General features: G+C 38.0%; 1 protein-coding gene across 2 annotated transcripts in view; it reads left to right on the forward strand.

Moving 5' to 3' along the window:
* The window catches only part of LOC124776992 (brain-specific angiogenesis inhibitor 1-associated protein 2-like), an 886,269-nt gene that overhangs the window by 858,656 nt on the left and 10,234 nt on the right, over positions 1–17,379 (forward strand). Inside the window, exons 9-10 of one of the 2 annotated variants that reach the window (XM_047252239.1) lie at positions 12,052–12,157; positions 15,201–15,405. In XM_047252239.1, the coding sequence (XP_047108195.1) occupies positions 12,052–12,157; positions 15,201–15,405 (311 nt within the window). The remainder of the gene's footprint in view (positions 1–12,051; positions 12,158–15,200; positions 15,406–17,379) is intronic. The other variant, XM_047252240.1, reaches the window with a different exon arrangement.

A 17,379-nucleotide genomic window follows, 5' to 3' on the forward strand; every position in this document is an offset into this window, starting at 1 on the left:
TTCGAGCCCAGTGCCTTTTCCATTCTGCAGGTAGTTTTCCACCCTCACTTATTTAGTGGATGTCCATGATTTACTACCATACAACACTCTGCTCCAAACATACATTGTCAGAAACTTCTTCCTCAAATTAAAGTCAATGTTTGATACCAATAGATTTTTCTTGGCAAGGAATGCTCCCTTTGCCTGTGCTAGCATGCTTCTTATACCTCCTTGCTTAGTACATCATGGATTATTTTTCTTACAAGGTAGCACAATCCCTTAACTTCATGACCAACAATTTTGATTAGTTTCTCATCACTCTCATTTCTGCTACTTCTCATTACTTTTGTCTTTTATCAGTTTACTCTTAATCTGTGTTCTCATTAGACTATTCATCCCATTCAACAGACCCTGTAACTCTTCTTCACTTTTACTGAGGATAGGAATGTGATTAGTAAGTTTTGTCACTGATATTCTTTCACCTAGAATTTTAGTTCCACTCTTGCACCTTTCTTTTATTTCCAAAATTCCTTCTTCAATGTGTAGATCAAATGTTAGATACCAAAGACTGCACCCCTGTCTTGCACCCTTTTTAATCAAACCACTTCGTTTTTGCTCTTCCAGCCTTACATTTCCCTCTTGCTTTGTGTATATTGAATATCACCCATCTTTCACTGTAACTTACTCTTACTTTTCTCAGAATTTCAAATATCATTCACCATTTGACATTCTAGATTGCCTTTTATAGCAACAAATCCTATGAGTGTCTCTTGATTTTTCTTCACTCTTGCTTCCATTATCAAGTGCTTAGTCAGAAATGCCTCTCTAGCAGCTTTACCTTTTCTGGAGCCAAACTGATCATCATCCAACAAATCCTAAATTTTCTTTTCATTTTGTCTGTTTATTATTTTTGTCAGCAGCTTGTACATATGAGATGTTAAACTGATTGTGCAATAGTTTTTGCACCTTTCTGCTGTTTATGCCTGCAGAATTGTGTGGATTATATTTTTCTGAAAGTCTGATGGCACATCACCAGTCTCGTAGATTCTACAAACTAACTTGAATACACATTTGGTTGCCATTTCCCCTCAATGATTTTAGAAATTCCAATAAAAGGTTATAATTGCTTCTGCTTTGCTTGATCTCAAGTCTTCCAGAGTTCTTTCAAGTTCTGGCTTTAATACTAGATCCCCTATGTCTTCCAAAATGACTTAAGTTTCTTCTTCCATCGAGTCATCAGACAAGTCCTCCTCCTCATAGAGGCCTTCAACATACTCTTTCTACCTGTCCACTTTCTCCTCTGTGTTTAACAGTGTAATACCCATTGCACTCTTCATGTCACCACCCTTTCTTTTAGTTTCAATGAAGATTGTTTGACTTTTCTATATGCTGTGACAATCCTTCTGACATTCTGTGTCTGCCCGTTTTAGAGGTGACCACTCCTCTTCAACTGAACTGCCTACTGTGACACTCTTTACTGCAGTATTCACATCCTTAATGAACTTCAAATTTTTTTCATCATTCCTTAGTACTTCAGTATTCCATTTCCTTCCACAATGATTCTTCCATTTCATTCTCTTAAACTGTAGTGCACTCTTCATCATTACTAAATTACAATCTGAGTCTATCTCTGCTCCCAGATATGTCTTACCATCCAGTATCTGATTTTCTAATCTCTGTCTGGCCACGATGTAGAAAAGCTTGAATCTTCCTGTGTTTCTGGGTCCTTTCCAAGTATACTTTCTCCTTTTGTGATTCTTGATAAGAGGATCTGCTATTACTGTCTTAAATTTATTACAGAACTCAATTAATCTTTCTCCTCTGTCATTTGTGCTATACAGACCATATTCTCCCATAACCCTTTCCTCTACAACTGTATCCAGTTCCCAATGGTTATTAAATTATTATTCCCCTGTACATACTGAATTACCTGTTCAGTATTGTCACATACTTGCTATGACTCTTCATCTTCTGCTTGCAACATCATCATGTATATGTGAATTATTGTTATGTCTGAACTATTGTCAACCCTATCACAAAGCTGATCACTGCAGCTCACTCTCTGCCCTGCTTTACTTTTCTTAATTAATCCTACACCCATTACACCATTTTCTGCTGCTGTTGATATTACCTTATCTTCAGCTGACCAGATATCCTTATCCTCTTTTCATTTCACTTCACTGACCCCCACTATGTCCAGATTGAGTCTTTGCATTTCATTTTCAGATTTTTTATTTTTTCTATTATGTTCATATTTCTCACCACCCATGCTACGACTCATATGTTATCCCTTTATTAGTTATTCCAATTTTTGTCATTATCACCTTCCCCCCTTAGCAGTCCCCTCTTGGAGGTTGAAATGGAGGATTAATTTGGAATCTTTTTCCAATAGAGAGATCAGCATAACGCTTTTTCAATTACAGTCTACATGCCCTGTAAATACACATTATTTGTCTTTAATGCAATGGTTGCCTCCTAAACCTCTGTCACTGATCACTGCTGATTCTTCTGTCATTTAGGGGCAGTTTCCCACTCCGAGGGCAAGAGAATGCCCAGAACTTCTGTCCACTTCTTCGTCCTATTTGAAAACGCGGTTGGTAGAGCAGAGGTGACATCTTAGACTGGAAATCTTCAATCGCTATTGCTAATGATTTTTATTCAAAATTTAAGTAGTGGCTCGGTACAAACCTAGAAACCATTATGTTTTGATTACTGGTCAAAGATGCTACCCCTGAACCACATGGTGCAATGTGCTATGAACTGACTTAAGCCTTCAGCTTACTCTAGTTCCTCTCCATATCATATCACCTTAAGCCGTGTTACTTCATCTGCTAGTTTTTATCCATTTAGTATGGCATATATTTTTTACTAAGAAACATTTGGCTGTCATTTTAATAAATGGTGATGGATAATGCAATGAAAATATTCAATTACAAATGATTAGTAACCATAAGTATGTGTCACTAAAAACCACATGCCGCCTCAGTGCTGAAAGCTCCATGGTTCGTGGAGGGAGAAAAATGAATATCATTTGTAAATTTAATGGGTATATGAAACTGGATACAAGTTATCATACAGTATAATATAGTTGTAGTTTTCAGTCTGAAGACTAGTTTGCTGCAGATCTGTGTGCTAGTCTATCCCTCACAAGCCTTAGCTACAGAACCTGTTCATTGTACTCAAGCTTTTGTCTCTGTCTACTATTTTTACGCCTATCTCCCTCAATTCCTTTCCATAAATAATTCATGATCCCTTGATGCCTCGTAATGTGTCTTCACAGATTTCATAATAATGGAAAATGTGAAGTTGTACAGCTATTTTCATATGTCTGTTTTCAAAAATCTTGGATTATCTACTGATTGATCAGCATAGAAAGACAATGGTAGCTTCTTAAAAATCTATATCAAACTTCCTAAAAGCAGCCTTTTAGGGTAAAGATAAATATTTGTACACTTTCTGTTATGATCTAGTGTACTTATTATACATTATATTGATCTCATTTTTCTAACTGATTTATAGGCTTACTTTCAGATTTACTGTATTAACTTTTTGCATCCATTATTTATCAACAAAGAGAACATCATCAGTGGCACATTAGTAGTTGAGGTGCACTGCATTAACACTTAATCCTTCTTAATTGCCCAATTTTAAAGACCTGATAATTTCCTCTAGAACTGGTAGAACAATTTTTGCAGTTGCACTCACTTTGCATCCCTTCTCTTTCAATTCTAAATGTCCCACAATCTTGATGAAATCTGACAGAGGCTGCAGTATAATTGTATACATTCTTCAGTATACTAACATAGGCTGAATCAGTGCCTTGTTACTCAAAGGCTGTTGATGAAGATTTTGTTGAGACTGAGTCAAAGTTCTCTCAAACTATATGAATCCAATACAGGGTGGCATTAAACATTGTTCCAATCCATAATTTCATTTATTACTCTAAGAGGTCCATTGTGCTATATTCACTCCTAATACCTATTTGTCTAATGATAATTATAGTGACCCCCCCATGAACCATGGACCTTGCCGTTGGTGGGGAGTCTTGCGTGCCTCAGCGATACAGATAGCCGTACCGTAGGTGCAACCACAACGGAGGGGTATCTGTTGAGAGGCCACACAAACGTGTGGTTCCTGAAGAGGGGCAGCAGCCTTTTCAGTAGTTGCAAGGGCAACAGTCTGGATGATTGACTGATCTGGCCTTGTAACAATAACCAAAACGGCCTTGCTGTGCTGGTACTGCGAACGGCTGAAAGCAAGGGGAAACTACAGCCGTAATTTTTCCCGAGGGCATGCAGCTTTACTGTATGATTAAATGATGATGGCGTCCTCTTGGGTAAAATATTCCGGGCGGGGACTACTCAAGAGGATGTCGTTATCAGGAGAAATAAAACTGGCGTTCTACGGATCGGAGCGTGGAATGTCAGATCCCTTAATCGGGCAGGTAGGTTAGAAAATTTAAAAAGGGAAATGGATAGGTTGAAGTTAGATATAGTGGGAATTAGTGAAGTTCGGTGGCAGGAGGAACAAGACTTCTGGTCAGGTGACTACAGGGTTATAAACACAAAATCAAATAGGGGTAATGCAGGAGTAGGTTTAATAATGAATAGGAAAATAGGAATGCAGGTAAGCTACTACAAACAGCATAGTGAACGCATTATTGTGGCCAAGATAGATACGAGGCCCACACGTACTACAGTAGTACAAGTTTATATGCCAACTGGCTCTGCAGATGACGAAGAAATTGAAGAAATGTATGATGAAATAAAAGAAATTATTCAGATTGTGAAGGGAGACGAAAATTTAATAGTCATGGGTGACTGGAATTCGAGTGTAGGAAAAGGGAGAGAAGGAAACATAGTAGGTGAATATGGATTGGGGCTAAGAAATGAAAGAGGAAGCCGCCTGGTAGAATTTTGCACAGAGCACAACATAATCATAACTAACACTTGGTTTAAGAATCATGAAAGAAGGTTGTATACATGGAAGAACCCTGGAGATACTAAAAGGTATCAGATAGATTATATAATGGTAAGACAGAGATTTAGGAACCAGGTTTTAAATTGTAAGACATTTCCAGGGGCAGATGTGGACTCTGACCACAATCTATTGGTTATGACCTGTAGATTAAAACTGAAGAAACTGCAAAAAGGTGGGAATTTAAGGAGATGGGACCTGGATAAACTAAAAGAACCAGAGGTTGTACAGAGTTTCAGGGAGAGCATAAGGGGACAATTGACAGGAATGGGGGAAAGAAATACAGTAGAAGAAGAATGGGTAGCTTTGAGGGATGAAGTAGCGAAGGCAGCAGAGGATCAAGTAGGTAAAAAGACGAGGGCTAGTAGAAATCCTTGGGTAACAGAAGAAATATTGAATTTAATTGATGAAAGGAGAAAATATAAAAATGCAGTAAGTGAAGCAGGCAAAAAGGAATACAAACGTCTAAAAAATGAGATCGACAGGAAGTGCAAAATGGCTAAGCAGGGATGGCTAGAGGACAAATGTAAGGATGTAGAGGCCTATCTCACTAGGGGTAAGATAGATACTGCCTACAGGAAAATTAAAGAGACCTTTGGAGATAAGAGAACGACTTGTATGAATATCAAGAGCTCAGATGGAAACCCAGTTCTAAGCAAAGAAGGGAAAGCAGAAAGGTGGAAGGAGTATATAGAGGGTCTATACAAGGGCGATGTACTTGAAGACAATATTATGGAAATGGAAGAGGATGTAGATGAAGATGAAATGGGAGATATGATACTGCGTGAAGAGTTTGACAGAGCACTGAAAGACCTGAGTCGAAACAAGGCTCCCGGAGTAGACAACATTCCATTGGAACTACTGACGGCCTTGGGAGAGCCAGTCCTGACAAAACTCTACCATCTGGTGAGCAAGATGTATGAAACAGGCGAAATACCCTCAGACTTCAAGAAGAATATAATAATTCCAATCCCAAAGAAAGCAGGTGTTGACAGATGTGAAAATTACTGAACTATCAGTTTAATAAGTCACAGCTGCAAAATACTAACACCAATTCTTTACAGACGAATGGAAAAACTAGTAGAAGCCAACCTCGGGGAAGATCAGTTTGGATTCCGTAGAAACACTGGAACACGTGAGGCAATACTGACCTTACGACTTATCTTAGACGACAGATTAAGGAAAGGCAAACGTACATTTCTAGCATTTGTAGACTTAGAGAAAGCTTTTGACAATGTTGACTGGAATACTCTCTTTCAAATTCTAAAGGTGGCAGGGGTAAAATACAGGGAGCGAAAGGCTATTTACAATTTGTACAGAAACCAGATGGCAGTTATAAGAGTCGAGGGACATGAAAGGGAAGCAGTGGTTGGGAAGGGAGTAAGACAGGGTTGTAGCCTATCCCCAATGTTGTTCAATCTGTATATTGAGCAAGCAGTAAAGGAAACAAAAGAAAAATTCGGAGTAGGTATTAAAATTCATGGAGAAGAAATAAAAACTTTGAGGTTCGCCGATGACATTGTAATTCTGTCAGAGACAGCAAAGGACTTGGAAGAGCAGTTGAATGGAATGGACAGTGTCTTGAAAGGAGGATATAAGATGAACATCAACAAAAGCAAAACAAGGATAATGGAATGTAGTCTAATTAAGTCGGGTGATGCTGAGGGAATTAGATTAGGAAATGAGACACTTAAAGTACTAAAGGAGTTTTGCTATTTGGGGAGCAAAATAACTGATGATGGTCGAAGTAGAGAGGATATAAAATGTAGGCTGGCAATGGCAAGGAAAGCGATTCTCAAGAAGAAAAATTTGTTGACATCCAGTATTGATTTAAGTGTCAGGAAGTCATTTCTGAAAGTATTCGTATGGAGTGTAGCCATGTATGGAAGTGAAACATGGACGATAAATAGTTTGGACAAGAAGAGAATAGAAGCTTTGGAAATGTGGTGCTACAGAAGAATGCTGAAGATTAGATGGGTAGATCACGTAACTAATGAGGAAGTATTGAATAGGATTGGGGAGAAGAGAAGTTTGTGGCACAACTTGACCAGAAGAAGGGATCGGTTGGTAGGACATGTTCTGATGCATCAAGGGATCACCAATTTAGTATTGGAGGGCAGCGTGGAGGGTAAAAATCGTAGAGGGAGACCAAGAGATGAATACACTAAGCAGATTCAGTAGGATGTAGGTTGCAGTAGGTACTGGGAGATGAAAAAGCTTGCACAGGATAGAGTAGCATGGAGAGCTGCATCAAACCAGTCTCAGGACTGAAGACCACAACAACAACAATTATAGTGAGTGTCTTGCACTCTATGGACGAGTCTGACTGGTCTATAGTTTTTATGTCTTGGGAATCTGCTTTCTGGATGAGTAGAATAATTTCAGTATTGTTCCAATTTTGGGAATATCCCCACAAATATTTGCACATATCTCTGAGACCTCTTCAATGACTTAGGTGTCATTACGTTTCTCAGTATATTTACTTCTTAATGATGGTTATGTTAGTAATAAAAAATCAATTTCAGACAAGCTCTGTTTACACAGTCTTACACTAGATAAGAAATAATTTCCATGTAGGCTTTGACCCCTCATAGGATTCAGAGCTGAGGTAATGCTATGTAGCAATCTCCCATTAGACACACAAAAGAGGGGGGCAAGTGGGTATAAGCACTATAATTCAAATAAAACCGAAAACATATTTTACTCTCAACTTCTTACCTGATGCTCAAGATTCAAGAACTGAGCAATTGTATAGCCACATGTACACTGCAAAATTAGAGAATTCTACAAAACTTACCCAGGCAGAAGAATGACCCATGATGGACAGAGCAAGGAGGATGTAAGAAGCACAGTATCAGTCGCAAGAATGGCATTCATGGCCAAGAGAAATCTACTAGTATCAAACAGATGCCTTAACTTGAGGAAGAAATTTCTGAGAATGTAAATTTGGAGTACAGTATTCTATGGCAGTGAAACATGGACTGTAGAAAACTGGAACAGGAGAGAGTCAAATCAAGTGAGATGTGGTGCTACAGAAGAATGTTGAAAATTAGGTGGACTGATAAAGTGCAGAATAAGGAGGGCCTCCACAGAATTGGCAGGGAAAGGAATATATGGAAAACATTGAAAATAAGAAGGGACACGATGATAGGATATATATTAAGACATCAGAGAGTAACTTCCAAGGTAGGAGAGGGACCTGTAGAGAGTAAAAACTGTAGAGGTAGACAGATACTGGAATACATTGAACAAATAATTGAGGATGTACGTTGTAACTGCTACTCTGAGATGAAATGGTTGGTGCAGGAGAGGAACTCAGGGCTGCCCACATCTAACCAGTCGGAAGACTGATGACTCAAACAACAACACTGCAACCATGCTTTTGTTAACGTCCTAGGAAGATGACTCATTCTTTGATAAATACTGTTATGGGCAAGCAGAAATCACTTCAGCAGTATGATATAACCAATAACTGGAATGAGATTTTTCACTTTGCAATGGAGTGTGCACTGATATAAAATTTCCTGGCAGATTAAAACTGTGTGTCAGACCGAGTCCCAAACTTGGGACCTTTGCCTTCCACAGGCAAGTGCTCTATTTACTGTGCTACCAAAGCACAGATCATGACCCATTGTCGCAGCTTACCTTCTGCCAGTACCTCATCTTCTACCTTCCAAACATGACAGAAGCTCTCCTGTGAAACATGAAAGATTGACACTCCTAGAAGACTGGATACAGTGGAGACATGGCTTAGCCATGGCCTTGGGGACGTTTTCAGAATGAGATTTTTACTCTGCATTGGAGTGTGCAGTTATATGAAACTTCTTGTTAGGTTAAAATGGTATGCTCAACCTAGACTCAAATTTGGGACCTTTGCCTTTCATGGATGAGTGCTCTACCAACTGAACTTCACAAGCATGACTCACAACCTATCCTGACAGCTTCACTTACACAAGTGCATCATCTCCTACCTTCTACCTTTGCAGCAGAGCTACTGTAAAGTCTGGTAGATAGGAGACAAGGAAATGACAAGTAAAGCTGTGAGGACAGATCGTGAGCTGTGCTTGGGTAGCTCAATTGGTATAGCACTTGCACCTGATAGGAAAAGATCCCAAGATTGTGTCTCGATCTCACTCACAGTTTTAATCTGCCAGAAAGTTTCATATCAGAGCACACTCCACTGCAGAGTGGAAATCTCATTCTGCAAATATCCCCCAGGCTGTGACTAAGCCATGTCTCCACAATGTCCTTTCTTCCAAGAGTGCCAGTATTGCGTGTTTCACAGGATAGCTTCTATGAAGTTTGGAAGGTAGGAGATGAGATACTGGCAGACACAAAGTTATGAGGATGGGTCATGAGTCATGTTTGGATAGCTCAGTTAGAAGAGCACTTGCCCAGGAAGGCAAAGGTCCTGAGTTTGAGTCTGTCAGGTATACAGTTTTAATCTGCCAGGAAATGTCATAACCAACAGTTGTTTAATGTAACTGAAGAAGTAACATTTCTTTAAGTAGTTGCTTTCTGCTAGATTTACTGCTGAAAACTGATGGTATATAATTGTTTAATAATAGTCAATTATCCATGGAGTGTAGAGTTTTTATTAGCATTCCTGGTGTGAATTTTAAATCTTTTTCCTTATTGGTGTGCAAATGCTTGAAATGTATATTTTGCTTTCAGTGTCTTTCTTTTAGATGCTCATTTGTACTGAATATTAAAGTGAAATGATAACTAAATGAAGATCCTACACTGTCAATAGGAATTGATATATATCAACGGGGACATTTGAAAATGTGGCCCCGACCGGGACTCAAACCCGGGATCTCCTACTTACATGGCAAATGCTCTATCCATCTGAGCCACCAAGGGCACAGAGGATAGTATGACTGCAGGGATATATCCCTTGCAAGCTCCCCGTGAGACCCACATTCCCAACTTAATGTCCACACACTACATTCGTAGTGCCCCTGCCCATTACACTCATTACTTGTGGCAGACAATCTCACTGAGTCCTGTAAGAGTTCAGGCAATATGTGTGCATCCGCAGAGAAGAAGAAGGTCAATGGCCAGTTAGCCTTAACTATATGAAGATGGTATCTGTTCTTTCGGACTTGTCCGAAAGAACAGATACCATCGGTGACCATGCAGTGCTCTAAAATGAGATACAATCTTCATATAGTTAAGGTTAACTGGCCATTGACCTTCTTCTTCTGTGCAGATGCACATGTATTGCCCGAACTCTTAGGGGACTCAGTAAGATTGTCTGCCACGAGTAATGAGTGTAATGGGCAGGGGCACTATGAATGTAGTGTGTGGGCATTAAGTTGGGAATGTGGATCTCACGGGGAGTGTAAAAGGGATAAATTCCTGCATTCACACTATCCTCTGTACCCTCAGTGGCTCAGATGGATACAGCATCTGCTATGTAGGCAGGAAATCCCGGGTTCGAGTCCCGGTCAGGGCACACATTTTCAACTGTCCACGTTGATGTATATCAATGCCTATCAACAGCGTAGGGTCTTCATTTAATCATCATTTCATTCTAGAGCGCTGCATTGTCACCAAAGGTATCTGTTCTCTTGGACATGTCCGAAAGAACAGATACCATCTTCATATATGAATATTAATCAGTGTTGTCTGTTCTTCACAATAAAATAAGATGGAAAAGCTTCATAAGCAATCCTCTTCATGACATGTTGGCCCAATCAAATGTTATTATTCAGGGTCAGCTTTGGAACAGACCATGGAACTAACAGTTAACTACATGTTGTGTTGGTGAAAGAAACCAACCTTTCCATGTTGACTGAAGTGGGGGTATACCAAGTTATCTCCATCAAAACTGATATATTGGTATGAATTTTTGACTTTCACAGCTTTGAACCGTTATCACAAGACATATTTTGCTGAGATTATCAAGCTTTCTGTAAGGAACCAGTTGGAGTTTATGTGGTGGCCATTAACTTCATATGTCTTCATTCTAGTGTTCAGATCTTCACATTTCTCTGCAAATAATAAGACTGTACAACACTTTAATTAGTTGTGTGGAAATCATGATTCTTTTTACCTCATTTTATGTATGCAATCATGCAAAATTCACAAATATAACACTGCAGAGTGTAGATGCAGGTCCATTGAATAAAATTTCTTTCTCTGGCAGTGATGTAATGTACCCTGGAGTGCACGTATCACAGAAACCAGTAGCTTATGGAGTATAGTTCAGATTTTCTTTTACAACTAAAATGAGAAGAAATAAAATATTACATTTAGAGCTGTAGGTACTTAGCATTTAGAAATTTCAGCTAGCCTCTGATAAAATTTATAAACATTTACATTCCTCTGCGTGCAACAGGGAATATAGCTAACAATTCTGGATCTTTGTAAACAATTCTTACAGATGGCTAAAACAGTACAAAACATCATATTGAAAATAAGTTTCCTTGTTGTGCTGAAAAAAGTCATTTACTTAAGCTTCATAACACTTTTGTTGGTAGTGAGAATTCAATAAAAATCAAAGAGGCAAATGATCCCACAGTAGCAAGATCTTAATGTGATAGTATACAATTACCAGTACATATTAAGAAATATGGCTGTTCTTAAATGTCAGAAAAATGTGCTGAATATCCATTAAGCAATGTTAATCAACAGAACACTAATGAGAGCACTGGTTACACGTTTCCACTCTTATCGTAAATTGTTCAGATACTTCTTTTACACTATTTTAGATGACCATTTGTGTTCTAAGGTACTTCCCATAATTTATGTTACCACCTTTCTTGTCTACAGTTATTTTGTACAAGTAATTATGACCACTGAAAGGAAGGCTCATAACAGTTACTTTAGGTCAAATGTGCCTCTACAGTTAATAAGTTTTCATAGTTTGCATTGCTTTAATCTTCTTTCACAATCAATTTTGGTTCATTTCTGGTGTACAATAGTGAATACTACAATAATTGTGCAAAATAAATGTAGGTTACATTTTCAAACTTCTGTTTCATTTTACTTATATTTCTTTCTATTTATGTCTTGAAAATTTGTCTACAAGAGCGTACACATGCAATATACAATAAAACTGTTTTTCTGAATATTTGTTTATTTGTTTAGGAGAACGCAATAAGGGATGGCAATTCGGTGAGAACCTGAGAACTCACTCCACTGGCTGGTTTCCATTGGCATACACAGAAATGATTTTTGATGGCATTGATGACAGGTGAGATTTGAGAATGTGAATGTTGTGTAAGCCTCCTTTACATCGATAAATTTTGCATGTTGAGAGAATTTAGAGGCCAAGTAAATATATTTATAGACATGAACTTCTATTTGAAATGATATTGTGCATACACCTCAATATCATTTCTACACTTCAACTTCCTCTCTCCTCTATCTACTGAGTGAGAGAGTGTAAAAAAGACAACACATCACACGATCTTGGATAGCAAGATGGATACCATTACTGTCACTATTTGCTTTTTTTGTTTAAGTTTATGCATTGTGGTTTTTCTCTCTCTCCCCTTCCACCATTTTTTAGTTCTTAGTGGTGGCAGTCCCCAATGGTATACAACAAACAATACTTACAATAATATTTTGCAAGTACACAATTTATTATTGACATTAATTACCAAACATGTTCCACCCCAGTTGTATCATCCTCAGTGCACTTTTTTCTTTTATTTTTCTGAAATACATACTTACAGACTATATTTAGGTTAGGAAACATGTTACATGAGTTTTGTTGTTATTTAAATTATATATGTACTTTACCTTTTATTTTGTGTTGCTTGTATCCTGTGGCTTCCAATCAAAATCAGCCACAGATCTTAATTAGAACATCATGTTATTTGCAAACATAAAGGATGTTAGAGTATCATCTGCATTGAATTTTTGTTGACAAAATAAAGGATATGAATATGTGCAATAGTTACACTACTCTTATTTGACTTCACATCAATTTACACTCACATACCAACTGAAGAGACAAGCACAATAATTGAAAGAAACTATGACAGACCAACACTACCCCACAAACATAGACACAAGAAGTCTCAATCTTTTTGAGAATAATCACGGGGCAACCTTACTTCAAATTCAAGAAGAAATTCTATACCCAACAGGAAGGGCTCTCCACAGGTTCACCCATAAGTGGCCTGCTGGCCAACATCTTCCTTAACCACCTCAAAAACAAAATCTTTGAAGAAATAATAAAACAAAAACAGTGGAAAGTAATATATTGGTGCAACTATGTTGATGACATAATTGTTTGGTAGATGAAGCATGTCCCCAGATACTACAGTTACACAAAGATGTCATTACTGATCACCCAAAAATGCTCTTCACTCTTGAAACTGAAACAGACAAAAAAATAAATTTCCTACTCATCAGAGTAAAAAATAAAAACCACGAACAGCAGTTCTCAGAACACAGAAAATCTACATCAACTAGTACAGTTATTCACAACAGGGAAAACCACCTGACAGCCTGCAAACAGGGCAGCCACAGGTACTTCACACACAAGCTGAACACAATTCTAATAGACAAAGGTAGCTACATACAAGAGCTAAACATAATGTAAGAGACTGCCGCAGAAAATGGTTACAAAATAAACACTATTGACAAACTAAACCATAAAATAAAAACACAACTGACAATGAACATACACAACAGTATCACAGCACAACACACCAGTTACAACCATCCAACAGGAACACACAAGGCACACAAGATGGAGAAACCACAAACAACAGGAAAATATGGCACACCCTCATATTTAACAACAATATAACTCACAGAATAGGTAAAATTATAAAAAATCTAGGTATACATGTGGTATATTAAACAAAAAACACACTGCAGAAAAGATTAAAAATACTCAACACTACCACAGGGAAATTCAACAAAGCAGGTATATACCAGCCAACCTATAAGGACTGCAATTCAGTATACATTGGACAGCTGTAGGAATTTCAGGATAAGATACTCAGGACATCTAAGAGCACTGAAAAGTGACATCATATGTTCCACATTTGCAGACCACGTCATTAAAAACAATTACCACCCCAGTGATGTAGAAGCAGACCTCCAAATTCTAAAACATAGTTACCTCCTGTTTCATTTTTTAAAAAATAGAAGAAAATACTACATCCAAAAATTCATCACCATGGATAATGATCTCACTTACAAGCACTGGGTTTCCACATTAACAGGTAGATGTAAACTATAATGTAAACAAATTGATTTATGGCTGGAGTGCATTTAAAAACAGACACATAATTTAAGAATTAACTAAAGAGCATATCCAAATGACATCATGACAGAGAGGTATTCATACTCATAATGGGATACTAAAGGATGAATGAAGCAGAAGAAACTGCTTTGTGCTACATTATGATGCATCCTGACCATCACATCATATGATGGAGAAAAAAATGATAATGAAAAATGTGTATTCTGAACCTATAAACCATAAAAGTATTGACATAAATATGTAGGTTTCTGCAGTTGGTGTCAAGACAATTAAAATTCATCTGGTGTTGTACTGCCTAATTGCCTAAAATATAAAATACTTTAAAATATGAGAGGCGATTGAAATTATTAAGCTGCCTGACAACATTAATGCAGAGGATCACTACAAACTGCCATCTCTCCAGGTCTAACAGCCCATGAGTGGGACAGAAACCTCACTGATTATGGACATGACAGCCTAAACAAATAGCTGTATAGGAACAGTCAACACATTTCCATGCATGCCAGGAAGAAAATGTGCCCACCAGAAGCCAAGTGATGATCTCGAGCATCAACGATCATCAACAAACTGGATAGTCCTACCCTCTCCCTCTCATCATGCCTAGCCTATTATATGCTCATGCCAATAAAGCCCCAGCAACATGAGGAATTCACACTGGTAGTTTGTGACAAATTGGAGAACTTTTCCTCCAGTAAAATGAGTCTTACTCTCAGGTACACCATTGCAATATGGTCAAAATGTTGGTTTTATAGTTTTAAGGTAGTTTACATTTCAGATAATAACACAGTACAACACCCAGAAGAATTTTAATCATCTATAAAAGTATTCAGGAGGTCATAAGAGTTGACAGCTTCAGGAGAGTACAAAATAAGATTTGTATGAGAAATGGACTACATATAACAAACAATTTAACTAGCATTATGATATATTCACTTTAATTTGTAGTTTGAATGTTTTTCGAAGGCAAATCAGAGTAACCATTTCTAATTACATCCACTTCTTGTTTTTTCAGTTCACCAACAGACAGTGCTTGCCTTGATGCAATCAGCAATGGAGCAGCAACACCAGCCCATCACAGAGGTGGCAGCAGTAGTCCTCCGGGTAAAGCAGGCCACAGCCCCAACCCTTCTCTTAGCAATACCCACTCTCGTGCCCCTGCACCACAGTCTGCTAGAGTAGGCTCTCCCCCCATGAATCACCGACCAGTAAGAAGACAGGTGCGTTACATGGCTTTTGCGTAGTTGATGAGTGGCATAATGGGAATACTAAACATTACATTCCACTGTAAAAGAAATATTTTCTGATAAGATACATTTTCATGGTTAGAAAACCACAAGCAAGCATCTTGACTACTGTTACTGACTAGTTTACAGAATTACTTACACAGAGTAACAAAACACAGTCGTTTTTCATTCCTAAACTATGATAATGTAAATGATCATAGTTTGAATGGTTAACCTTCCTTGTATCTGCTAACCCAAATCTCATGTATTAGGTAAATTTGCAGTCTAAATTTCTACTACAACATATTATTCAGGGAGGAATGACGCACTTGTGGCATAAAGTTACACAAGATTTAACACAAAATAGTTTTTCTGCTTTTGTAAGTCATTATTGCTGGAAACTGGGAAGAGAGGGCACAAAACAAGTTATAGCCTTTGATTCTACAAAGCAGCAATCAGACAAGCATAGTAAACAGCTGTGCACATTCTGTTTGAGCATAAAGGAAGTTATCACATAGACTGGATAGAAGCTATGCTACAATGTGCTTTTTTTTTATCTGTCTATCCAATTCACAATGTATAGCTGGTAAGTATGGGATTTCTCTTTCCATTGCTTATTTTCTTTCCAGAGTTTTCACTAATCATATAAACGTATTTCACTCATCTCATGCGTCTTGCATACCAGGTGGAATACTTTTGTCATGGTATTGTTAGTTCTGACAAAATGTTGTCTACTACAGGGTCCTTGTTTCAACTTAGCTCTTTCAGTGCTCTGTCAAATTCTTCTCACAGTATTGTATCTCCCATCTCACCTTCATCTATGTTCTCTTCCCTTTCTACAATACTGCCTTCGAGTTCGCTTCCCTTGCATAGCCCTCTATATACTCCTTCAACCTTTCAGTTTTCGCTTCAGTGCTTAGCACTGGTGTTTCATCTGAGCTCTTGATATTCATATAGTTGCTTCTCTTTCCTCCCAAAATCTCTTTATTTCCCTATGGGTCATATCTATTTTCCACTAGTGATGTATGCTTCTAATTCCTTACATTTGCACTCTAGACATTACTACTTAGCCATTTTGCACTTCCTGTAAATCTCATTTTTTTGAAGTTTGTGTTCCCTTTTGCCTGCTTCATATACTACATTTTTATATTTTCTCATTTCATCAATTAAATTAAATATTTCCTGTGATATGATACCCAAGGATTTCTAATAAGTCTTGTATTTTTACCTGTTTCATCCTCTGCTACCTTCACTATTTCATCTCTTGAAGCTACCCACTCATCTTCTACTGTATTCCCTTCCCCAGTCAGTCACTGCCAAACATTCCCTCTGAAATTCTCAACAACCTCTGGTATTTCAATTTATCAAGATCCCATCACTTTAATTTTCCTTTTTTCCTGCTGCTGAAGTGTCTTACAGTTTAAAATCTGGCTTCAAAATCTCTACCTCATCATTATATAATATTATGGAAAGGATAGATTGCTACTCACCACATGGTGGAGACGGTGAGCTGCAGACAGGCACAACAAAAAGACTGCTAAGCAACTAAGCTTTCGGTAAAAGACCTTCTGAAGTAGACAACACTCACACACATTCACACCAACACAACTCACACACATACATGATCACTGTCTCTGTCACTGTCTCTGGCCAGACTGGCCTCAGCACTTAGAGACAGAGTCATGTGTGTGTCCGAGCTGTGTTAGCATGAATGTGTGTGAGTGTTGTCTACTTCAGAAAAAGGCCTTTTGGCTGAAAGCTTATTTGTTTTGGTGCCTTTTTGTTGTACATGTTTGTGACTCAATGTCTTCATTGCATGGTGAGTAGAACTCTACCCTTTTCATAATACTGTCACTATTCCAGCCTGGATTTTCCGTTGTTTGATTTTACCAATACGTAATCAGTCTTTCCTGACTCTGTGAGAGTGATACATAGGAGGTTGTAGTAGATCCCTACCTTCAACGCCTA

The sequence above is a fragment of the Schistocerca piceifrons genome, chromosome 2 (assembly GCF_021461385.2).
Source record: "Schistocerca piceifrons isolate TAMUIC-IGC-003096 chromosome 2, iqSchPice1.1, whole genome shotgun sequence".
Classification (NCBI taxonomy): Eukaryota; Metazoa; Arthropoda; class Insecta; order Orthoptera; family Acrididae; genus Schistocerca; species Schistocerca piceifrons.